This window comes from Argopecten irradians, chromosome 5, assembly GCF_041381155.1.
Source record: "Argopecten irradians isolate NY chromosome 5, Ai_NY, whole genome shotgun sequence".
Lineage (NCBI taxonomy): Eukaryota > Metazoa > Mollusca > Bivalvia > Pectinida > Pectinidae > Argopecten > Argopecten irradians.
This window is the reverse complement of record NC_091138.1, coordinates 46,322,270-46,349,714: the sequence shown is the minus strand read 5'-3', so window position 1 is coordinate 46,349,714 and position 27,445 is coordinate 46,322,270. Positions and strand designations below refer to the sequence as shown.

The following is a 27,445-nucleotide window of genomic DNA, read 5'->3' as shown; positions in this document are numbered from 1 at the left end:
AACTGACGTTCTGTTTATTTCAAATATTTCAAAAAATAACGATATTGAGTTATTGTTTGATAACAGTGTTCTAACTTTTTCTGATAATCATAGACATTTAGGGGTAACTTTAAGCGCCAATGCTAAATGGGGTGATCATGTTGAAAATATTTGTAACAGTGCGTCTAAAAGAATAAATGCTTTAAGACAATTAAAATTTCTATTGAATAGGAAAACCCTTAGTAAAATTTATACCAGTTTCATTTTACCTATGTTTGAGTATGCTTGTGAACTCTGGAGTGGCTTAGCTAATACTCATATTGACAGCCGCAAGGGTGGTTATTGGTTGCCGTATATGCCAGTAGACAATCGTTGTATTTTGAAACCGGGTTGGATATGTTAAAAGTCAGAAGAGAACGAAGAAATCTTCCTTTATTTTATAAAAAGCACAATAAAATGACGCCACCATATCTTAATGCATTGCTACTAAGCTTAGTAGGTGATAGAAACCCATACCCTCTAAGAAATAATAATAACTATACAATACACAATTATAGTCTTGCTAGTACTAGGTCCTCGTTTATACCGGCAACCACAGTAAATTGGAACAATCTTTCTGAACCAATAAGGCAACAAACTACAGTTAGCAAATTTAAAGCTGCTATCACTCCTGAACGCCATATGCCGCCATGTTTTTTTCAACTACGGACCACGTCATCTGAATATTCTACTAAATAAACTTAGACACAATTGTAGCCATCTTAATTGTGATTTGTATCGTGTTAATCTTGTTGATTCTCCTTCCCTTCTTGTGCCTGTGGCTACCACAGTGAAAACGCTTATCATTATTTTTTCTAATGTCCGCTATATAGAAATATAAGAAATGAAATGCTAACCAAGTTGATTCCATATAACCCTTTATCCCTAAATCTAATTTTGTCTGGAAATGTGGTTTGCCAATTATTGCAAATAAACATATTTTTGAAATTGTTCAGACATTTATCCGTGCCAGTGACCGTTTCTAAATTCACTTCTGCGTGAACAGGTTAACTGAACCTCGTCGAAATATCTCCCTTATCTTTACTACTCCCTCTTGTTATGTATGTCCTGATTATTTTAGTTTTCTGGTTCAAAAGATTGAATTTTAGTTAAATTGAATTTAATTTTCTTGTGTGGCACATAGATATGATACCTAGAATGAACTGGAGTGAACAGTGGATGGATCTACGGAATGTGTTTTATGGACAATTGATCTGACGATGGAAAATGACTGTGTAGTTAGTACGTGCCATGCAATAGCTACAGTGGTTATATAATCAGTGTGTACTGTAACTTTATACTTCTACAAATTAGTTTGGTTATGTCTTAATCTTTTCTTTCTGTTTTCCTACTTCTTACTTTCGCTATATCTTTTGTTTTCTACCTCTCTCTATATATTTTTTGATTACAATATAATATTTCATGTGTATGTCGCTTTCACCAATTTTGTTATATGATAGTTGTGGAGAGGACTTTTATAAGTTGTCATAATTTGTGTCCAATCCGTTTTTTATAAGCAAAAAAATATGTTTAAATCAATGAAAAAAGACAACAGGCAGCATTTGTCATCTGTTCAAAACTTTTGATTTGGATTTCTTTAATCTAAAAAAAAAAGATCCTTAAACGGAACTCGGAACTGGAGTTCCGTTTTATTTATCGAAAACTTATTAAAGAAAAAAGACAACAGGTAACATTTCTCATATGTCTAAAGCACACTGACTGATTTTGTCTAAAATGATAGAAAATGTTTTACTAAACCGGAATTCGGAAATTGGAGTCCATTGAAAACGTATTTAAACTGACTATATCACAAATTATCTATGTCGTTTGAAATGTATGGGTAGTTTGTGTTACTTCTATTGCTCTTCATATTTGAAAGAAAGAAAGAAAGAAAGAAAGAAAGAAAGAAAGAAAGAAAGAAAGAAAGAAAGAAAGAAAGAAAGAAAGAAGTAATACTAAATCAAACAAAAACATGCACATATCACCATAGCAATGCGTGCTTTCTATAGAGAGACTTTAACTATTGAGCTTGGCGAGTGTTGCATGTAGACGTAGTAAAATATAATATGGAGTTGTTTGGAAAGCTTTTCTGCGATAAACCTAAAACCTAAAAGCAGAAACATATTTGTACAAACGTTTCCATTATTTCGTCGTGTTAACCTTTTTCCAGTCGATAACATTCAGTATGTACATTACAATATACTTCGTTGTGTTTTTGCTAAAAGCTCCATGTATAAAAATGTATCCAAGTATATGTATACAAATGTACAATGTATGTTGTATGTAGCACTGGGTCAAAATTCAGTGGTACATTGTTTAACAGAGATTTAGATAGTATTACCACGTACAGTGTATACACATTGTAACTTACACAATGTAGAATCTACAAATTATGTAGATCTATGTCTCTGTTTTTACATGTAATTTGCAATTATTATTTTCTGGTAGTTTGCTTGTATTACATGTACATGTAGTTACTAGTGTTTTTTCACATGTATAAACAGAAACATATATACATATGTATACATGTTTCTGGCATAAATAAGCGAAATAATTTGATAAATATTTATCGAAATATCATACCAAGGATTTATAAGTCCTTGGTCATATTGATATTTTTGTAAAAGTTATTTTTTACAGTTAAATGTCTATGGCATCAAGGACGTATATCTCACTTATAAATCCTTGATGGCATGCATATATATATATGTGCCTTATTTTTGTTACTGTATATATATTGTACATATCTACTGTGGTGGGTTATGTTAGAGTTATCCCTCTTTACCGGAACGTTAACACTCTCGCTGATTGAATCCCCCGCCTGTACATGTATTCAAGGTGTACTTGTACACAACTTTGTCGCTATTGGCTGTCAGAACCTTTCCGTAACAGGTTTGCCCAGTTTTCATTTCAGAGAATTATAACCTTTGCTTGATTTATCGTTATATCATGAAAAGACTTATAATTTTTACACATAGCTAGTATCCTACTGCTGTAGTGGAAAAGATGGGCCCTTTCACCTTCTGACTTCCTTCTCCGCTACTGCAAGGTCCCTGCACAGGGCCTCGTTCCTATTATAATCCTAATGATTTTACATACATTACACAGGACCTCGTTCCTAATGATATAGATAAGGTTTTAAGATAGGTCACGTCATTTTTACGTTTATACGTATAAATTTACAGTTTTGCTGTAGTCCCACTATGTAACCTTAATACCAAACGCAGTTAGCAGTCATTCAGACTATAAATTCAGTCGCTTATTATGACGTCATTACCATTGTGACGTCACAATTGCCTTGCCAGCGATCACGGAAAACGGCTGTCAAAATGGCCTTTCCATCCTTGACTATAACGAATGATAAATACATTATAAATGCAAAATACCGTGGTATTTCAAAATAAAATTGTAACCAAATGTAGATATAAGCATTGGCATTCATGCCAACTGGGCACAGGTAATTCAACATGATGCGCTATTGTGCTTCATGGAATTTTCCTCTGTCCAGTTGGCATTCATAATGGCTATGAATGCCAATTGAAAAAGGTTCAATGCTTAAATACATTACAAATGTGTAATGTACGTACAAACAATGTATGTAAATAGACATGACCTACCTTTTATGTCATCATTAGGAACGAGGCCATGTGGTCCATCTATAAAGACTTAGGAAACCAATCAAGTACGACCCACCATTGATTATCATTATGTTTTACCAAAAATTAAAAAAAAAAAAAAAAAAAAAACACAATAAGATGATATCTTTTCCACTATAGCAGCTATAATACACTGTGACACTGTGGCTCTGACCCCCGCGGGGCAGGAGCTCGAGGGGCAGGACACAATAGGGGACTACGGTAAGTCCTTTAAATCCCTACTAGTCATATAGTCTGCACGGATTTTAAGCAAATTTGGCCAGAAACATTGTCTGGGAATAGGGAACAGAGTTTGTAAATTTATAAATTTTGGGTCTGACCCCCTGGAGCAGAAAAAGTTGGGGCCCAATAGGGAAATTAGAGGTAAATCTTTAAATTCCTTCGATAAAGAAATAATTAAAGTGTATTTAGAACATTTCTTGCCATCACAAACCCTACAGGCCTCTTGTTTCAGTATTAACTCTTTGATATTAACAGGCCCTATGGGCCTCTTGTTTCAGTATTAACTATTTGATATTAATATTAGTTATTGCTCATTGCAATAGTATTGCTTTTTGACCCTTGGAACAGTATTGCTTTTTGACCCTTGAAACACCATAATTTGTGTGAATATTTAATTAAGTTTAATGAAACTTTGTATGTTGATTAACATAGATGTATCAATAAGAACTGGGACGAGTTTGAAAATTAGACATTTTCGACATTGAATTGTAGACTCATTGCCTTTAGACACTGTAAACGGTTGAACACAATATTTTATTTGAGTAAATTCACTGATCTTATGAAAAGAGTTATGGCCCTTTGTTTTGATAGTATTATTTGGCTTTAGAAAATTTTGTAGTTACATGAAAATCTTTTTACATATTTGTTTCATTATCAGATGACCTTTTGATATGATGGGCTGCTTGATTTTGTTTTTAAATAAAAAATGTGTTTTTCCTGTTTCTTAAAGGCACAATATCCGTATCTTTCTTATTTTTTTCGTGATTGAGAAGAATGTAGAAAAAATCCTGTTGTAATTCATGCAGAGACAGGACTAAATTGAAGTCAAGATGAGCAATTATGATTCGGAATATTTTGAAAAAATATCAAATAAATATAAAACATCGCTAGGTAGGTCCCACTTAGTCAAACAAACCGAAGTTAGCCGATATTGAAACAAACCGAAGTTAGCCGATATAGTAACGTCGTTGCCGAGGTGTCATGTGACTACTGTAATTACGTAACGTCTGTCTGAACTCTTCCGAAAACGGGTCATGAACTTTATGACTTCCGTTCGGCAATAATCATACCTTCTATGGCGACCAATTTAAAATGAAAGCATGTTTGTTTACATATATTGACTTTCAACAACTGCTGTACCAATGTTATTTAAAAAAGTTTTAAAACAGAAATATTCTTTAATATATCTGAATTTCAACTTAATCTACAAATACTAACAATATCTGAGTCAAATTTAACTTGAACTTTTAGGTCATTTGACCCAAAGGATCACGATGACCCATTGTCATCATGCACCGTCCATCGTCAAGCGCTGTCCGCCGTGCGTAAACTTTTCATTCAAACGACTTCTTCTCAATAACGGAAAGGCCTAGGGTACTGATATTTTGGTCAGTAGCATGCTGGGATGAAGGGCTATGAAGTTTGTTCAAATGAATGACCTTGACCTTCATTCAAGGTCACAGGGATCAAATAGGCTAAAATATTTACCGTAAATGACTTCTTCTCAAGAACCAGAAGGCCAAGGGTACTGATATTGGTTCTGTAGCATGCTGGAATGAAGGGCTACCAAGTTTGTTCAAATGAATTACGTTGATCTTCATTCAAGGTCACAGGGGTCAAATAGTCAAAAATCTTTCAACAACTTCTTCTCAAGAACCAGAAGACCCAGGGTACTGATATTGAGCCTGTAGCATGCTGGGATGAAGGGCTACCAAGTTTGTTCAAATGAATGACCTTTAACTTCATTCAAGGTCACAGGGGTCAAATAGGCTAAAATCTTTCAACGACTTCTTTTCAAGAACCAGAAGGCCCAGGTTACTGATATTAGGCCTGTAGCATGCTGGGATGAAGGGTTACCAAGTTTGTTCGAATGAACGACCTTTACCTTCATTCAAGGTCACAGGGGTCAAGAAGGCTTAAATCTTCAAACAACTTCTTTTCAAGAACCAGAAGGCCCAGGGTACTGATATTAGGACTGTAGCATGCTGGGATAAAGGGCTACCAAGTTTATTCAAATGAATGACCTTGAACTTAATTCAAGGTCACTGGAGTCTAATAGGCTAAAATCATTTAAACAACTTCTTGTGAATAACTAAGAGGCCTAGAGACTTGAGATTGGGCCACTGACATGTTTGTAATGAAGGGCTATGAAGTTTGTTCAAATGAATAGCCTTGACCTTAATTCAAGGTCACAGGTGTCAAATAGGTTAAAATCATTTAAACAACTTCTTGAGAATAACTCAGAGGCCTAGAGACCTGATATTAGGCCCCTGACATGTTTGGATGAAGGACTATAAAGTTTGTTCAAATGAATGACCTTGATTTTCATTCAAGGTCATAGGGGTCAAATAGGCTAAAATCTTTAAACAACTTCTTCTCAAGAACCAGATGGCCCAGGCCACTGATATCAAGCCTGTAGCATGCTGGAAAGAAGGGCAACCACGTTTGTTCAAATGAATGACCTTGACCTTCATCCAAGGTCACAGGGGTCAAATAGGCTAAAATCTGGAAATAACTTTTTGTGAATAACTAAGAGAACTAAGAGACCTGATATTGGGCCTGTGACATGCTGGGATGAAGGGCTACCATATTTGTTTTTTAAAAAAATGACCTTGATCTTCATTCAAGATCACAGGGGTCAAAATGGCTAAAATCTTTAAATGACTATGTTGTATTGTGCCAATAGTCAGATGACCGTTAAGGCCCATGGGGCCTCTTGTTGTTGATAGTTACGTATAGTGTGGCTTTAAATATTGGTTCTCTTTAGATTGAAAGCTAATCTGAAAATCTCTACGATACTAGCATTACATCAGGATTATATGAATTCAGCTTTACTTAGTTGTGCTTTAAATTCATGAAAAACATTTTAGCAATTTGGGATTTAAGTGTTGATAATTTGCGTGAAAGTCTTGTTTGTTTATCAGAGCTGTGTTATCTGTTCCAGAACTTTCTTGGATATGTCAACAAACTGCACATTTGTACCATCGACTCCAAAGGACGAAGAACCCATATGTAAACTCGGCATTATCGCTGATGTCCAATATGCAGACCTTGAGGACCGCTACAATTTCACGAAAACACGCCTAAGATTTTATCGCAAGGCGTTGGTTCTGTTAAAGAGGGCAGTCAAAGCCTGGACCGATGAAAAGGTCGAATGTGTCCTTCAACTTGGTGACATTATCGATGGATTCAACAAAGCAGAGAATGCTTCCTCCAGCGCCCTAGCAACTGTCAATGAGGTATTTAAACTGTTTCCGGGCCCGATATATCACACGTGGGGGAATCATGAACTTTATAACTTCACACAAGAAGAACTCAAGAAATCTGTTTTGTTCAGTGGCAACCTACTCAAAGCCTCGTGTCCAAAAGGAAAATCATATTACTCCATTCATATACACCGGAAGTTGAAAGTTTTTGTGTTAAATTGTTACGAAATAAGCATGCTTGGATTACCAGAAGATTCGACACAGTATACACAAGCAGAAACATTACTAAAAGTGAGAAATCCAAACAAAGATCTCAACTCCCCAGAAGGACTGACAGGAACAGAACGACGATTTGTCAAGTTCAATGGAAGCCCGTCTACTTCACAACTACAGTGGTTAGAAGAGAATCTGCAGGAGGCCAGCTATAGCAAAACAAATGTCATCATTATGGGTATAAAGTTAATGGCAATTTTACACAACCTGACGATGAATTAGAATTCCCGTGTCTCTTTAGTTCACAATTTTACACAACCGGACGATGAATTAGAATTCCCGTGTATCTTTAGTTCACAATTTTACACAACCGGACGATGAATTAGAATTCCCGTGTATCTTTAGTTCACAATTTTACACAACCGGACGATGAATTAGCATTTCCATGTATCTTTAGTTCACAATTTTACACAACCTGACGATGAATTAGAATTCCCGTGTCTCTTTAGTTCACAATTTTACACAACCTGACGATGAATTAGAATTCCCGTGTCTCTTTAGTTCACAATTTTACACAACCTGACGATGAATTAGAATTCCCGTGTCTCTTTAGTTCACAATTTTACACAACCTGACGATGAATTAGAATTCCCGTGTATCTTTAGTTCACAATTTTACACAACCTGACGATGAATTAGAATTCCCGTGTCTCTTTAGTTCACAATTTTACACAACCTGACGATGAATTAGAATTCTCGTGTATGTTTAGTTCACAATTTTACACAACCTGACGATGAATTAGAGTTCCCGTGTATGTTTAGTTCACAATTTTACACAACCTGACGATGAATTAGAATTCTCGTGTATGTTTAGTTCATAATTTTACACAACCTGACGATGAATTAGAATTCCCGCATATATCTTTAGTTCACAATTTTACACAATCAGTATCATCTTTGTGTTAAATGTCTAGGTCATGTAATACTGTAAGTTTTGAAAATGAAAACAGTGGAATTTTTATTTAAAGTAGCATCCTCCATACTCTAGGTGTTCCGATCACATTACGATCTCTACACCCGTGGACTATCTCATAGTAAAATTGGTGGCAACAGAATAGAACAGGTAATTTAGTCCTTTGATGCACATCAAAGGAGCCATATAGTCTTCAAGGGAAATCTTTGCAGGAAATCTTTGCAGGCCTGTGATTGGTTCAGCTGTTTTTCACTGAGCTGCCACCAATTTTACTATGACATAGTCCAGGGGTGTAGAGATTGTAAGTGATCGGAACCCCTGGAGTATGGAGGATGGTGTTGCAGTAAATAATCACATTCAAAGATAATTACATTTTTTTCTAGGTCATTTAGCTGTACATGAGGATAGTGCTGATCCATTGTGTCTGTGCTATGGTTATGAAGACATCGTGCAGATACTGTCGACTTATAGTGAATGCGTACTGTGTTACCTGGCTGGCCATGATCACGAGGGAGGAAGTTGTGTTGACAGTTCAGGTATATTACACGTGACATTTCCGGGAACCGTGGAGAGCTCGGAGCCGGACGCTTATGCTACTGCCTATCTCTATAGAGACAGATTTGTTATACATGGTAAAGGCAGTTATCCTTCCTTCCAAACTAAACTCAGATACTCAATCGAGGATTCTTAAAACTTATATTTCGTTGAAGTTTAATAATATGAAAGACAATCAGAATTGTGCTTCCTTTCTAAAAATACAATGTACAGATGTATAGGATAAACAGGTATCACATACTCTTCTGCAGGTGTTTATGTCACCTGAGATGAAGTCCCAAGTGACCTATATTCTGTAATCGCATTTTGTTCATCTTCATCCTTTGTGCCTCGTGTGTCCGTAAACAATTTACATTTTCGACTTCTTCTCCAAAACTGCTGCAGCAAATTCAAGTGAAACTTTGCACAAACAGTTTAAGTCATAATGTTAATTAAGGTTTTGAGATTTTATGGCCCCACACCCCATGGCGCTTGTGGGAGGAACCAAAAGGAAAAAGTATTAACAAAAATTTCAAAAATCATTTCTCAACTTGCAAATGTGTTAAAATCAGAAGCTCTTTATAGTTAAGGCCCTTTGCAAAAATTGTGAATTTCGTGGTCCTGTGCTTTTAGATTTTCCCTTGAAGATGGGGGGCAAATTTACTATAGTTTATGAAAAACATATTTTTGATCATTATTTGCTTAACATTGAGTCAACCTTGGTTAGAATTATTAGCCTAAGATTATATTTTAACATTATGTCCACATTGATCCTGGCTGACCCTGTGGAGCCAGAGGGGTGGGGCCAAATATGGGTCAAAATGGCAGATATTTCAAAAACCTTCTGAATTCACATTCAGGCCAATGGTTCTCTTAAGTTTAACATTATAAATAATATAGTTCTTAGTCTTAGTACAAGGCAACATAATCTCTGAAGTTATAAATGGTAACATAGTCTCTATTAATTTTTTGTCTAAATTAAATAGGGTAACACATTCTCTATTGATACTTTGTCTAAGTTATACAGGGTAACACATTCTCTATTGATACTTTGTCTTAGTTATACATTGATACTTTGTCTAAGTTATACAGGGTAACACATTCTCTATTGATACTTTGTCTAAGTTATACAGGGTAACACATTCCTCTATTGATACTTTGTCTAGTTATACAGGGTAACAATTCTCTATGATACTTTGTCTAAGTTATACAGGGTAACACATTCTCTATTGATACTTTGTCTAAGTTATACAGGGTAACATTCTCTATTGATACTTTGTCTAAGTTATACAGGGTAACACATTCTCTATTGATACTTTGTCTAAGTTATACAGGGTAACACATTCTCTATTGATACTTTGTCTAAGTTATACAGGGTAACACATTCTCTATTGATACTTTGTCTAAGTTATACAGGGTAACACATTCTCTATTGATACTTTGTCCAAGTTATACAGGGTAACACATTCTCTATTGATACTTTGTCCAAGTTATACACAGCGACATTTTCTCTATTGATACTTTGTCTAAGTTATACAGGGTAACATATTCTCTATTGATACTTTGTCTAAGTTATACAGGGTAACACATTCTCTATTGATACTTTGTCTAAGTTATACAGGGTAACACATTCTCTATTGATACTTTGTCTAAGTTATACAGGGTAACACATTCTCTATTGATACTTTGTCTAAGTTATACAGGGTAACACATTCTCTATTGATACTTTGTCTAAGTTATACAGGGTAACACATTCTCTATTGATACTTTGTCTAAGTTATACAGGGTAACACATTCTCTATTGATACTTTGTCTAAGTTATACAGGGTAACACATTCTCTATTGATACTTTGTCTAAGTTATACAGGGTAACACATTCTCTATTGATACTTTGTCTAAGTTATACAGGGTAACACATTCTCTATTGATACTTTGTCTAAGTTATACAGGGTAACACATTCTCTATTGATTCTTTGTCTAAGTTATACAGGGTAACATATTCTCTATTGATACTTTGTCTAAGTTATACACAGCGTAACATATTTCTCTATTGATACTTTGTCTAAGTTATACAGGGTAACACATTCTCTATTGATACTTTGTCTAAGTTATACAGGGTAACATATTCTCTATTGATACTTTGTCTTAGTTATACAGGGTAACACATTCTCTATTGATACTTTGTCTAAGTTATACAGGGTAACACATTCTCTATTGATACTTTGTCTAAGTTATACAGGGTAACATATTCTCTATTGATACTTTGTCTAAGTTATACAGGGTAACACATTCTCTATTGATACTTTGTCTAAGTTATACAGGGTAACACATTCTCTATTGATACTTTGTCTAAGTTATACAGGGTAACACATTCTCTATTGATACTTTGTCTAAGTTATACAGGGTAACACATTCTCTATTGATACTTTGTCTAAGTTATACAGGGTAAACACATTCTCTATTGATACTTTGTCTAAGTTATACAGGGTAACACATTCTCTATTGATACTTTGTCTAAGTTATACAGGGTAACACATTCTCTATTGATACTTTGTCTAAGTTTTACAGGGTAACACATTCTCTATTGATACTTTGTCTAAGTTAACCATGACTAACATCACTAACAGTATGTTAACACAGGTTAACTCTATTGATACTTTGTCTAAGTTATATACAGGGTAACACATTCTCTATTGATACTTTGTCTAAGTTATACAGGGTAACATCATTCTCTATTGATACTTTGACTAAGTTATACAGTAACACATGTCTATATCGGTGGTAACCATGACTACATCACCAACAGTATCTTATACTGGTGGTAACCATGGCTACACCACCAACAGTATGTTATACCGGTGGTAACCATGACTACATCACTAACAGTATGATTATACCAGTGGTAACCATGACTACACCACCAACAGTATGTTATACCGGTGGTAACCATGACTACACCACCAACAGTATGTTATACGTGGTAACCATGACTACACCACCAACAGTATGATTATACCAGGTGGTAACCATGACTACACCACCAACAGTATGTTATACCGGTGGTAACCATGACTACATCACCAACAGTATCTTATACTGGTGGTAACCATGGCTACACCACCAACAGTATGTTATACCGGTGGTAACCATGACTACATCACTAACAGTATGTTATACCAGTGGTAACCATGACTACATCAACCAACAGTATGATATACCAACATGTGGTGTAAAACCATGACTACATGACCACATACCATATCAGTATGTTATACCGGTGGTAACCATGACTACACCACCAACAGTATGTTATACCGGTGGTAACCATGACTACACCACCAACAGTATGTTATACCGGTGGTAACCATGACTACATCACCAACAGTATGTTATACCAGTGGTAACCATGACTACATCACCAACAGTATGTTATACTGTTGGTAACTATGACTACATCACCAACAGTATGTTAACCGGTGGTAACTATGACTACATCACCAACAGTGTGATTATACTGTTGGTAACCATGACTATATCACCAACAGTATGTGATATACTGTTGGTAACCATGACTACATCACCAACAGTGTGATATACTGTTGGTAACTATGACTATATCACCAACAGTATGATATACTGTTGGTAACCATGACTACATCACCAACAGTGTGATACTACTGTTGGTAACTATGACTACATCACCAACAGTAGTTATACTGACTGTTGGTAACTATGACTACATCACCAACAGTGTGATATACTGTTGGTAAACTATGACTACATCACCAACAGTGTGATATACTGTTGGTAACTATGACTATATCACCAACAGTGTGATATACTGTTGGTAACTATGACTACATCACCAACAGTGTGATATACTGTTGGTAACTATGACTACATCACCAACAGTGTGTTTATACTGATGTTGGTAACTATGACTATATCACCAACAGTGTGATATACTGTTGGTAACTATGACTACATCACCAACAGTGTGATATACTGTTTGGTAACTATGACTATATCACCAACAGTGTGATATACTGTTGGTAACTATGACTACATCACCAACAGTGTGATATACTGTTGGTAACTATGACTACATCACCAACAGTATGTTATACTGGTAATATGCTGCCGTGTTCCAAACAATATTTTACCTCTGATTTTATTACTACTTTTTCTTAAATATTTTCATTGATATACCGGTAAAATTTGATTTTGTAATGATCATGTGATATTTTACTGTTTTAGATCTGTTTCATGTTTTATTTCTTGTTTCTTTGATGTGTATTTTTGCAGACCCGTATCCCTAAAATATTATTAAATTTTTGTAAGCTAATCAAGTCTTACATCGTTACTCAAAAAATTGTTATTATATGTATTACCTGATTTATATTTTGATTTTTAAGGTGTTTCGTAGTAAATGTTATGATGTCGGTGTTTTTAAAAAAATATCCCTTTGCTGCATATCTCGATCATTTTAGTGTAAATGACATTACTACATTTCTTTGTCAATAAATTAGAATGATGACGTCCACAACATTTCTTTGTCAATAAATTAGAATGATGATGTCCACAACGTTTCTTACTGCGTGTACTGGATGGACTTGGGTCCGATTTCCTCAATATTCCTAAATTTTAAGGAAATTCTTCGTTCAAAATTCCTTATTCCGTCTTTGCATATTACATAGTTAGCTCCCTTTCGGGTAGGTATTCATTGTTACGTCATTATTTTGTGAGCGCAACTCCGAAAAAGTATGACGTTACACACTTAAAAACATGACGTAACAATCGTTACCTACCCGCAAGGGCAGATTACTCTATAATATGCAAATACAGAATAGGAAAGCATAACAGAAGTTAAGGAGAAAACGTCAGTTAGGTAAAATTCCGTAAAATTCAGAAATGTTGATGAAACTGAGATCTGTCCACATATTGTGATATAAATACGTGTCTTTCAGATGTTTTGTAAAATATTTCATTTAAATTATAATATAAATAAACGTTGTTTTAAGTTGACTTTGTTGTCATGTTTTAGCTTACTTTAAGAGAGACTTAGTACAATAGGGTGCCTTACATATGCTATGATTATTAAATGTAGATCTACAGCTGTACAATGTATGATTGGAATGGTTATAATAAGTTCAATTTAAATACAATATTAATTTACAATGTTAATATTTAATTAACCATATATATAATCAAAAATCAGGGATGGAATTTGTTTACAAAGATCTGTAAAAAAAAAACAAAAAAAAAACGAAAATGAATATGTGTAATTTTATTAAAGGGACAACTCAGTCTAAGAGTAACATAACAAGTTCTAATAGAATTTAGATACCATGTAGTTGGTTTTACTGTGATATGCTAGGAAAGCCCACTGTAGTTAAATGTATCGCTTACTGTCCGCCATTACACATAGTGGTCGGATGCCTTGTATGCCAAACCCTGACCCTTGCCAATGTAGTAAAGAAATTTTTGTCTATAACTACTCAAATCACTCTTACAGTAGTGTATTTACTTTATAAGATGCATGTTCTTGTCTAACGATAATTTCATCAACTCCTCAGTGGTAATGCATTGCATTTGTTTAACGTCGTGTGTGACTTTGGCTCGGGGATGGGTACAGCGTACATGTCCTTGTACCTACTTAGTCCTATTGATCAACAGAGTGATGTTTCATAAGGAATGTATACCGAATAGGAACAATAAGAACAATATATTAATGTCATATTTTGCTTCATGATAATGTAACAGAATTAACCTCACTGAATTGTCCCTTTAAATACACTCCTACATTTGAAAATAGTTAGATACAGTAGGATTATATGTAAAGCTATACACCAATACAAGTTTGTTTGTTTGTTTGTTTGTTATTTTGTTATTATTTTAACGTTTAACAGCCAGGGTCATGTAAGGACGACTCCCATGTATGCAGTGTGTAGCGTATGTGTGGTGCGAGGTACGTGTTTTGGGAGACTGCGGTATATTCCTGTTGTGTCTTCTTGTATAGTGGAACTGTTGCCCTTTTTATAGTGCTATATCACTGGAGCATGCCGCCGAAGACACCAAGCAACACACCCCACCCGGTCACATTATACTGACAACGGGCGAACCAGTCGTCCCACACCCTGTATGCTGAGCGCTAAGCAGGAGCAGAAACAGCACTTTTATAGACTTTGGTGTGTCTCGGCCAGAGGACAGAACCCAGAGCTTTCCTCACAGGGGCCAACGCTCAACTCAAGACCAAAAGTGAAGCGGTGCCAAGGGAGGCATTAGGAAAGATAAAGTCAGTTAGGAAGAAGAGAAAAGATAATGTCCTAAATTTAGTCGCCTTTTACGATCATGCGATAGGGGCAGCAGGTACAATTCTAAAGCCCCATTTGCAGGGCCGACCAATAAAAGGAAATGCACTGTCGGCTTTGAATTCTGGTTTTGGACAAACCAGGCAAAAGAACTTATTTCCACGCTTTCAAAAATCATATCAAAACATAAATTTGAAGAAAAAAATGGCCATACCAGACCATGGTATACTTGAAATGTTTAAACTTTATATGTATGCACAAAATACAGAGTAGTAGTTATCTAAGGAAAACTTTGCCTGTAACTCGATGTCCCTCTGCCGTCAGTAAAAAATAATGAAGGAGATTTGCTTGTTCGTCTTGCGTGAAATGCTGTTCGTCTTGCGTTAAATGCTGTTCGTCTTGCGTTAAATGCTGTTCGTCTTGCGTTAAATGCTGTTCGTCTTGCGTTAAAACGACAAACGTTCATGATAACGTTAAAAGGAAAACAGTGGAAGCGCAAAACTATCGTCAGAACAACATGTAAAGCATCACTTGTCCGCTAAATTTGCATATATCATTAGGCCTTTTTTGCCTAATATATAGTCTATATATTAGACAATTTTTTAAAGCCTAATTATATAGGCAGGTTTAACGGACTACAGCATCACTGGTTCCTTCACTCTAAAAGTTATTAATTACATTGTACTGTCATAGTCAGATAATATATATCAACTGTAACGCATATATGTATCACAAAGAAATTTTGTGATAAAAAGCGAAGTGCTAAAATTGACTTTGAACAGTTCAAAACACGTTTACTCATAAGACTCTTTGTTAAATATATTTCTAAGACATCACAATAGCTAGTATTCTTATTGTTAATATTATCAATGTATATAATTAGAGTCCAGAAGTCCAGCTTTACTGTACATGTCAACATTGATCAATTCTTTGTCGTATTGGTAGAACAACTCAGCTAACCTGTCCATTATGTTACGTAAAAGGATTTTCATATAAGTCCACCGGTCATCTTCTAATTGCCTCAGTCTAATTTAACACCTATAGATAAGCGACATCTGTCAATTACAATTCTATTATTTCATTGTTTGTATATGTATTTAACCATGCTATGTTTTATTTCATGTCAGTTAGGTCCCATACTTTGTACGGAACACATCGGGTACATTCTGGACATTCCAGAATAGCCCTCCGTCAAGTCCAACGTATCGTTATTAAATTCATAAAGTTAAAATTCAACATTCTCTTACGTCATCTTTACATCGTGATAAAACGCACGGAAGTTCCCTATGTTATATGTACTGGGAAATTACAAGATCGCGTAAGTAAACACGTTATACCAAGGCCAGGTTCGGTCGTTTCACTTCAAAAACTATTCGAATTCAATTTTATAAACTGATCAAAAAGGATGTTTTATATTCAAATGATAATCTAGAACTCAATTACTGTCTGAAATTCATTTTCCATTATGGGTGCCGCATTAGCAGTTTTTACTGCTTTTCTATAGTTACTGACTGATTTTGTCGTTTTACCGACAAGTAAACAGGATCGTCAATATGAAGCAAAACAAACGAGATCGTCAATAATGAAGTAAATACATTAAATCATTGTTACTATTCGCTATACTCTGCAGATAATCAACACACATAAGAATGAATGACAATAAATTTACTATACTCCGTACACACAATAAAATTTTAGCAACTGTTACTACAATAAGAATTTTAGCTATACTCTGCACACCACAATAAGAATGTTAGCTATGCTCCGTAACACCACAATAAGAATTTTACCTAAACACCGTTCACCACAATAAGAATTTTAGCTATACTCCGTACACCACAATAAGAATTTTAGCTATACTCCGTACACCCGTAACACAAATAAGAATTTTAGCTATACTCCGTACACCACAATTAAGAATTTTAGCTATACTCCGTACACCACAATAAGAATTTTAGCTATACTCCGTACACCACAATAAGAATTTTAGCTATACTCCGTACACCACAATAAGAATTTTAGCTATACTCCGTACACCACAATAAGAATTTTAGCTATACTCCGTACACCACAATAAGAATTTTAGCTATACTCCGTACACCACAATAAGAATTTTAGCTATACTCCGTACACCACAATAAGAATTTTAGCTATACTCCGTACACCACAATAAGAATTTTAGCTATACTCCGTACACCACAATAAGAATTTTAGCTATACTCCGTACACCACAATAAGAATTTTAGCTATACTCCGTACACCACAATAAGAATTTTAGCTATACTCCGTACACCACAATAAGAATTTTAGCTATACTCCGTACACCACAATAAGAATTTTAGCTATACTCCGTACACCACAATAAGAATTTTAGCTATACTCCCGTACACCACAATAAGAATTTTAGCTATACTCCGTACACCACAATAAGAATTTTAGCTATACTCCGTACACCACAATAAGAATTTTAGCTATACTCCGTACACCACAATAAGAATTTTAGCTATACTCCGTACACCACAATAAGAATTTTAGCTATACTCCGTACACCACAATAAGAATTTTAGCTATACTCCGTACACCACAATAAGAATTTTAGCTATACTCCGTACACCACAATAAGAATTTTAGCTATACTCGTACACCACAATAAGAATTTTAGCTATACTCCGTACACCACAATAAGAATTTTAGCTATACTCCGTACACCACGATAGCTATAAGAATTTTAGCTATACTCCGTACCACAATCGTACACCACAATAAGAATTTTAGCTATACTCCGTACACCACAATAAGAATTTTAGCTATACCTCGTACACCACAATAAAGAATTTTAGCTATACTCCGTACACCACAATAAGAATTTTAGCTATACTCCGTACACACAATAAGAATTTTTAGCTATACTCCGTACACCACAATAAGAATTTTAGCTATACTCCGTACACCACAATAAGAATTTTAGCTATACTCCGTACACCACAATAAGAATTTTAGCTATACTCCGTACACCACAATAAGAATTTTAGCTATACTCCGTACACCACAATAAGAATTTTAGCTATACTCCGTACACCACAATAAGAATTTTAGCTATACTCCGTACACCACAATAAGAATTTTAGCTATACTCCGTACACCACAATAAGAATTTTAGCTATACTCTGCACACCACAATAAGAATTTTAGCTATACTCCACCACAATAAACATTTTAGCTAAGACACCACAATTTTAGCTATACTCCGTACACCACAATAAGAATTTTAGCTATACTCCGTACACCACAATAAGAATTTTAGCTATACTCCGTACACCACAATAAGAATTTTAGCTATACTCCGTACACCACAATAAGAATTTTAGCTATACTCCGTACACCACAATAAGAATTTTAGCTATACTCGTACACCACAATAAGAATTTTAGCTATACTCCGTACACCACAATAAGAATTTTAGCTATACTCCGTACACCACAATAAGAATTTTAGCTATACTCCGTACACCACAATAAGAATTTTAGCTATACTCCGTACACCACAATAAGAATTTTAGCTATACTCCGTACACCACAATAAGAATTTTAGCTATACTCCGTACACCACAATAAGAATTTTAGCTATACTCTGTTCACATCGCGAGCTACACGCCGTACATTTAGAAATCATTGAAGAGACCCGTGTTACCAACCTTTTGCATTAATGAATATATATATGTATATCGCTTTATGTAAGAAAGGTGATTTGGATTAAAGCGATAAAATCATTTCAAATTAAACAAAAATATGCGAGTTATCTAGCTTTTTAGCAGGTACACACAGGAAATTTAATCGAGACTCATTAAAATTTCATGTTTTACATTCAAATATTTTCTAAAACGACGAGCCCAGGTTAGAGTCTACATAATTGTGCCGTATAATTAAAAACATCCCCTGTCATGCTGTATTTTTGAGCGGTCGCTACGAGTATAACTATTTATAGACGGTGTGTAATAATACTGTGCACGGTGCGATCACAAATTCAATTACATCATACGAGTTGTCTCCCTTTAATTGCAATGGCTTGTGAAATAGTTTTCAGTGACGTGGGTTGGGTGACGTGGCCATTGGAATTTATTGGTTTTCCAGGTATATATTAAACCTTGACTTATAAACACGACTTTCCAGTTTCGGTTTTCTGTATTTATATCGTCCATAAGGCTATCGATAGGTCAGGGATTTAAATCTGGTGAGTGAATACTGTTATCATAGCATTCCCGCTATATGTTTTAATTCTGATAATTACAACTTGGCTGTCTAAATCATCTCTATAACTGTTCTTTTTGGTGTAAAAATGAGCGGGTCGGTGTTGTTTGTATATATAATATAGTTAAATATGGTCTCTGTCACTGATCAGCTGACGGATCAGAGTCATAGATTTCCACGCCGGAGACCCGGGTTCGATTCCTTGTCGGGCACTCGACAGAAATCGTGTTTTCCGTTCTTATACATTGATACATGTATTTGGACAGTAAGACTGGTAAGAGAAGGTAACGTTTTCCACGTATGAAGACATATGTTGTTATATAAACGATTCGTTTATGATTTATAACATTACTAAAATATTAATCTAAAAAAAAATCAATGGTTTATGATTTAAAACATATTTTTACCGAGATGAAATCTAATACGATATTTATTTTTCAGAAATCATGAATCCTAAAAGTGACCCATTTTGTAGTTTCGGCATCATAGCCGATGTCCAGTACGCTGATGTAGACGAGAGGTACAATTTCCATAAGACTCGACTCCGAAATTACAGGAAATCCCTGGTTTTACTGGAGCGTGCAGTCTCCAACTGGACATCAGAAGGAGTGGACTCTGTTTTACAGCTTGGAGACCTCATAGATGGACTCAACACGAAACACAACGCTTCCGAAAGTGCATTAGCTGCAGTTGTTGATGTTTTGAATATATTTCCAGGCCCGGTTTACCACACGTGGGGAAATCATGAACTATATAACTTCAAACAGGAACTACTCAGGACATCCGAACTCTTCAGTGGTAATTTGCCTCAATGCGCATGTCCGGAAGGGGAAACCTATTATTCATTTAACATTCACCGGAAGTTGAAAGTTGCAGTGTTGAATTGTTATGAAATAAGTATGTTGGGACTAACGAACGACTCTTCTGAGTACAAAATAGCGGAAGGCATACTTTCAGAAAATAATCCTAACCAGAGTTGGAATAACCCGGATGGTCTCCATGGAACAAATCGTCGGTTCGTCAAACTTAATGGAATGGTGTCAGATTCTCAGCTGAAGTGGCTTAAAGAAGTGTTGCAGCAAGCTGTGAATAGACTGGAAAACGTCATCGTAATGGGTAAGGTCTTTTCTCCATTATAACGACATAAATAGCTCTAATTTTCGCATATACAGTGTACATTAACGGCAGGAAACATAACACATGTCCTTATGAAAATTAACATTTACTTTATTTTAATCAAATTGTTCAGAAGGCGGTGATAAGTGTAGTACATTTAATTATATATAAGATATATTAGCGGTAAGCCAATAACTTACTTAATAAGCGACTCTACACAATTAAAAGCCTTGCTTTACTTTCCCATTTTAAAAATTAAAAGGAGTTTTGAAAAGGTAGTGGGCGTTTACCGCTTATAAATAAGAATTACATGTACATTATTTTAGCTGAAATGGGACATTGTCTCATAACAAACTACATGGCACTACTATCGCGCGATTTCTGACGTTTTGTTTTGTTATCTTGTAGGTCATGTCCCTGTTTGTGAGCACAGTACAGGAAACATGTTTTTATGCCTTAACCACTCAGAAATCATGGAAGTCCTCACTACATACAGCTCTTGTGTAATGTGCTATTTTGCTGGTCACTTTCACGAAGGCGGAAGTTGTGTTGACAGCTCAGGTATATTACACGTGACATTTCCGGGAACCGTGGAGAGCTCGGAGCCGGACGCTTATGCTACTGCCTATCTCTATAGAGACAGATTCGTTATACATGGAAAGGGCAGTTATCCTTCCTTCCAAACTAAACTCAGATACTCAATCGAGGATTCTTAAAGATGTAGGAAGTAACTATACCTCTACAAGATTTTGTGTAGCGATCGCGATATTGGACAGGGTCGACCATCGGTGACCAGGTAGCGGTAGAGCATTCGGCTAGTATTCGGAGGTTCCAGGTTCGACTCCCTGTTTGACCGCTTCATTTCCCCCTCTCTTGTAACACATGTATAGACAATGATAATTAGATCGATCCTTGCAGATGGAAAGTAATATGAAATAAAAAAACTCCGCATGCTTTAGTGCTTTAAGCATATTTTTTACCTGAAGCAGTTAATAGTTGAGTCGGTTTTATTAAAGGGGCAATTCAGTATAAGAGTATATTAAAATGCACATATATCGGAGGCAAACCAGTTGAAATGAAAGTGAGATCAGTTGCTTTTACTGTGAAACGCCAGAATACTCCACTGTGATAAAATAATATGATGCACAATGTGGTCGGACGTCTTGTATGCCGAACTCTAACCCTTCCTTGTGGAGTAAAGCAACTTTAAACTAGAACTACTCATATCGCTCTTACAGTTTTGTGTTTACCTACCGTATTGTATAAATGATTATATCTAAAAACAAATTCATCAATTCTTCGGTTGTTATGTATTACATATGTTGAAATTAAGTGTTATTGGGGTATGAGCACAGCGTTACATAAGGTATTGAGCTATATATTATGTTTGGAATTTCAACTGTTTCGATTAAAATACTTCACAATGTAAAAAGGCGGGCGGGATACTCGCTACAGCAAGAGACTGACAAATGAGAGCAGACATCCAGCAGAGTATGGGTTTCTCAGCAGAGATGGCTTCAACACCACTCCGCCCCGATGTTGTGTTATGGTCCCGCAGCTCTAAGCAGGTAGTCTTGGTGGAACTAACAGTACCATGGGAAGACAGGACGGAGGAGGCCAACGAACGGAAGCAGCAGAAATACCAGCAGCTGGCGGAAGAATGCCAACATCGAGAATGGAAGAGACATGGTGCCTACCGATAGAGGTCGGATGCAGGGGTTTCCAAGGCCAATCATTTTGGAGATCCCTATGCCTATTAGGGGTAACCGGAGCAGACAGGAGGAACCTGATAGAAGCCGTTAGCAGGCAGGCAAAGGTTGCTTCCAGTTGTATCTGGAGGAAGAGGGAGGAGAAGTGGATTAGTCACCAGCAACAGTGCCAGCCACAGGGTGACGACTGGCAGAAAGACAGACATCGCTGCCCTTGGCGATGAACAGGCAGAAATAAGACAACTACCCGCAATAACATCAAGCGGATGCGATAGCCGAGCTGTCCCTGGTTGGGCTTAATCAAACCAGCCGGCGCTCCTCTGGAGGACGTCGTGGAAAGCGCCGAAACGCCTAAGGAAGGAGGATCCACCTGATAAGGGGACTGGCCAGCATTGGAGTCATCCGATGTATTTGAGGTATATGAAAAGAAATGTAGAAAAATACATTGGTGCCATATTTGCTTCATTATTATGTAACAGAATAACAGGTGCGCGTTTGACCCATCTCCTGTAGTTGCGTGCGCATCTACTGACTTCCGCTATTGACAGTTCGCCAAGTGTGACCCTAGCGATATACCACACTTCTTCCGGTTTCAAGTGTGACCCCCACAATATACAGACTCCATCCGTTTTCAAGTGTGACCCATACAATATAAAGACTCCATCCGTTTCCAAGTGTGACCCACACAATATACAGACTCCATACGTTTGCATGTATATTTGTGACCTCCACAATACAGACTCCTCCCCTTTTTAAGTGTGAACCTAGAAATGTGTAGAATCCACTCGTTTTCATGTGTGACCCCCGCAATATACAGACTGAAATGACGTCAAAATATGATATCCCACGTTACTCATTTCAGCGGGAGGATTGCAAAGAGTTACGTTCAATAGAGATACTAGTCTCGCATTTCCCAGACTCTCTCCTCTAAATGAGAGTCTGGTCTGGTTCGTATAATTTCCGTTTTGTGATTTCAAATCGAGGCTTACCAAAAAATTGGTAAAGCTTTTTCATTTGCCGATAGATACACACCCACAAATGTGACGAATACAAATTTTGAAAAAAAACGTTCTTAGCCATTCTTAAACAACGAAAAACTGATTTTCAGATAAAAAAAATACAAATCACTTTTCTTCAGGATAGTGTTCTGCCGCCGTCAATGTTTGTTTACCCTATCAGCGCGCCCTCTACCGGTTGCAAAATTCAAACACGAACCGGACTAGATTCTCGTTTAGCTGCGAGTGTCTGGGGAATGTGAGACTATGGAGATACCAGTCCCGCACAAACTTTATCGCGAATCTGTAATCTGTAGTCGTAGATTCCTCCAATTTTTGGAGAACCGTAGATGAATCAACGTAGAGGGTTGATGGGATTCACTGCAGGCTTCTTCCGGTTTCAAGTGTGACCCCCACAATATACAGACTCCATCCGTTTTCAAGTGTGACCCACACAATATACAGACTCCATCCGTTTTCAAGTGTGACCCACACAATATACAGACTCCATACGTTTGCATGTACATTTGTGACCTCCACAATACAGACTCCTCCCTTTTTTAAGTGTGAACCTAGAAATGAGTAGAATCCACTCGTTTTCATGTGTGACCCCCGCAATATACAGACTGAAATGACGTCAAAATATGATATCCCACGTTACTCATTTCAGCGGGAGGATTGCAAAGAGTTACGTTCAATAGAGATACTAGTCTCGCATTTCCCAGACTCTCTCCGCTAAATGAGAGTCTGGTCTGGTTCGTATAATTTCCGTTTTGTGATTTCAAATCGAGGCTTACCAAAAAATTGATAAAGCTTTTCATTTGCCGATAGATACACACCCACAAATGTGACGAATACAAATTTTGAAAAAAAACGTTCTTAGCCATTCTTAAACAACGAAAAACTGATTTTCAGATAAAAAAAATACAAATCACTTTTCTTCAGGATAGTGTTCTGCCGCCGTCAATGTTTGTTTACCCTATCAGCGCGCCCTCTACCGGTTGCAAAATTCAAACACGAACCGGACTAGATTCTCGTTTAGCTGCGAGTGTCTGGGGAATGTGAGACTATGGAGATACCAGTCCCGCACAAACTTTATCGCGAATCTGTAATCTGTAGTCGTAGATTCCTCCAATTTTTGGAGAACCGTAGATGAATCAACGTAGAGGGTTGATGGGATTCACTGCAGGATTCTTCCAGAAAGGTTGATGAGCACGTATACACAATTATCTGGTATGGATGATGGGCTAAAATTGACTTTTGGTATAAAACTTCGTAATAACCTACATTTGGCTGGATATGACCACAATGTAAGACTGTTTTCTCTATTATCACGTGCATCAGGACAGGAGATACATACGTCGTCCGTTAAATCGAAGAATACTGTACACTACATATATATATATACATGTAACAACACCAAACAGTTCTTGACTTTACACCGGAAAATCCAGGAGTGAAGGGTCATCGTCTAAACACTGGACGACACGGTTTCTGATTAGGCAGCTCTACGCATAACACAGTCTTTTTCCTATAGCTTCAATCATAGGATACGCATGTCCAGTACTGTACAGTCTAAGATGAGTTGTGTCATGACGTCGTTGGATCCCAGCATACACGAAAGTACCGTCTTGTCGGCTATAGATCTGCCCAGTGTTGTGACTAATAGAATCTTACATGGATCTGTAAAGTGGACAGGGATATCTAAACCCGAGTGAAAGATTTTGGCCGGTCAACCCGAGGCTTGCCGAGGGTTGACGGTCAATATCTTTCACGAGGGTTGATATATCCCTGTCCACTTCACAGACCCATGTTTGATTCTTTTTCTCCCAAACTCAGTAGAAAAAATGACGTCGTTATGCGTCAAAATTGATGACGTCATCTACAATGCGCGCCGCAGTTACGCCCCATGTATTGATGACGTCACGTTATTGTCTAGTGCGTGTGGGCTGTCTTACACCCCCCTGTGTAAGATAGAGATATCTTTTCCCTAGCAACCGCAGGATATCCCTGTGAAGTATGGGAGAAATAAATATCCAGGAACCTCTCATGAATATGCATCGAGGCGGCAAATTTGAAAAGGAAGTGAGGACGGTCCTCGACGTCGGTATTACACAGTGGACAGGTTCCCGCGACTTCATGTTGGTTATATTTGGCACGGTCTGCCTGGAGCGTGTATTATCCTGTCAGTAGCTTAGCCTTCACCATCGCTTTGTTGACACAGACTGAATTATGGCCGGCACTCTCCCATATTAAGTGAGTCCTGAGCTTGTATATCAACGATACATTGGCCTTCAGGTAACACAAAGATGGTCTCTGATTAGCTTCTTCCATCAGACTATCAATCCAAAATCGAGACACAACATCCTTCACAGACCCCTTCCATGATTTTTTGTGGGGGGGGGGGACTTTCCAGGACGTTTCACACAGTATCAGGCTTGTAACTAAGAAGAATGCTGTAAGCCCAGGTGAACCAACCGTGAAAGCTACTGTCCCTGATTGCTACTTGCCTTTCTCCTATCCAACAGATTGTGACGATGGATCTTCCATTGCTGCTCGTAGAGTGTTCAGTACTCTCTGGTGTAGCAGTGCCTCGAGAGGCAACTGGCCTGATAGAAGATATACTCCTGTATCGGCCGTTCTGTCGGGAAGATGTTGTAGACGTTTCAGCGTTCTCTTGTGATACTGGGAGATGTGATTGATATCCTTACTCCTCAGGCGCGCTACATCCAGGCCGTAGAGTAGTCTGGGGGTCGCATTCCAGCATGTGCATCGAAACCGTTCGGTTAAGCCCGCTAAGACGTAGAATCCCTAGCCCATCAATGCATATGTTGTGCGACTTGCTGACTGTATTCTTTCGTTGGCCACTTTGTCCAACCGAACTTCGAGTAGTTGTCACGAGTAATTACCAAGTGTGTCACCGATGATGAGGAAAGAATCTTTTTACTGTTTATGGAGCAGTCCAAATCTAGTGATTTTGCATTGATGGCCAGTACAATGGATTTCGCCTCGTTGATCTGATAACGTTTCTTATTAGCGTAAAATTCTTGTACGTTTAGCATCTCTGAGGGATTCCTAGATGCGAGACAAACGTCGTCCGCTGTCGTTGGACTGCCGCAGTATATCGTGCCAAGATTGACACCGATGTTATGCTCTTCTAACGCTAGTACGAGTTGATTTATGAAAGCTTTTTAGGCAGTAGGTGACCATATGCCTCCCTGTCAGACACGTTGGAGTTCATGGATAGAACGAGACAATATTCCACTCCAGAAAACCTGTGCTGTCAAGCTATCTTCTCATAAACATCGATCCATGACTGGCCCGTCAATCCAGTCTGATGAAACTTCCTAGAAAGCGAATCTTGCCAGACGACATCGAAGACTTCGCGCGCATCCAGAAAGGCGAGAAACAATGGTTCACCGGTATCCTTGGCCTCTGCCATTAGTTCGGTAACAATATGGGCTCCCGAGGTTGCTGATATACCTTTCGTGAAACCAGTCTTTAGCTTTGATTGCACCGACAGAACGTGTTCTTGATGCTTCAAATGGGCCTTTTCTGTGACCTTTTCAATGATGCTGGAAATTGTTATCCTTCAATAGACATTAGGGTTGTTTTGGGGTTTTCCATTCTTATTGCATAATGGGTTTACTTTCCCGGTCTTGAAACCGTTTGGAATACAAGCATGGATAAAAATGACATTCAGTAGGTGCGTCAGCAGCCAGATTATAGAATCTCCATCATGTTTGTTGGTTCAGCCGTGACACCTGACTGATCCGCAGCCTTGTTAACTTCCTGTTCGGGTATCTCCTCGTATGCCGAGTCTTGGATAATGTCCAATCGGATTTTACCACCTTAGTTTTGCCAACACGTTTTTCCCTTTGACACAGTCGGATGCCGTCATTTCCAAGATCTCACAAAGTTCAATGACAAAGTATCTAGTAGATACGGTGTTGGTTCTGCTGGCATCTCGAGAAGCCTTATCCTTTCGGAGATAAAGTGTTGCTACTTCCCAATATCTAGTTTCTTACATCTGATTTTCTGTTAGTAAGGTCCTTGGGGTGGTTGTACCGTCGGGGCATACTGAACTTTTATAGATGAGGTTACTGGACTATGCGTTGATAAGTTTAAGGCTTCCCTCTCCAATGTGTCAGGTCGCACAAGATGTTCACATTACTAGACATTATGTAGTCAATTTGTGACGAACAATGTCCGTGATGATGATGGAATGTATTCTTCGTAGGCATAT

At 37.2% G+C, this 27,445-nt stretch overlaps 2 protein-coding genes across 2 annotated transcripts; both read left to right on the top strand.

Moving 5' to 3' along the window:
* Window positions 1–2,794: 2,794 nt before the first annotated feature.
* LOC138324041 (manganese-dependent ADP-ribose/CDP-alcohol diphosphatase-like) lies at window positions 2,795–9,882 on the top strand. Its single transcript, XM_069269046.1, has 3 exons — window positions 2,795–2,910; window positions 6,841–7,553; window positions 8,671–9,882. The coding sequence occupies exons 1-3, from the start codon at window positions 2,846–2,848 to the stop codon at window positions 8,976–8,978; spliced, it is 1,086 nt and encodes a 361-aa protein (XP_069125147.1). The 5' UTR covers window positions 2,795–2,845; the 3' UTR covers window positions 8,979–9,882.
* A 9,314-nt stretch (window positions 9,883–19,196) lies between these two features.
* Window positions 19,197–21,786, top strand: LOC138324040 (manganese-dependent ADP-ribose/CDP-alcohol diphosphatase-like). The gene is made up of 3 exons (XM_069269045.1): window positions 19,197–19,362; window positions 19,821–20,495; window positions 20,904–21,786. The coding sequence occupies exons 2-3, from the start codon at window positions 19,826–19,828 to the stop codon at window positions 21,209–21,211; spliced, it is 978 nt and encodes a 325-aa protein (XP_069125146.1). The 5' UTR covers window positions 19,197–19,362; window positions 19,821–19,825; the 3' UTR covers window positions 21,212–21,786.
* The last annotated feature ends 5,659 nt before the right edge of the window (window positions 21,787–27,445 follow it).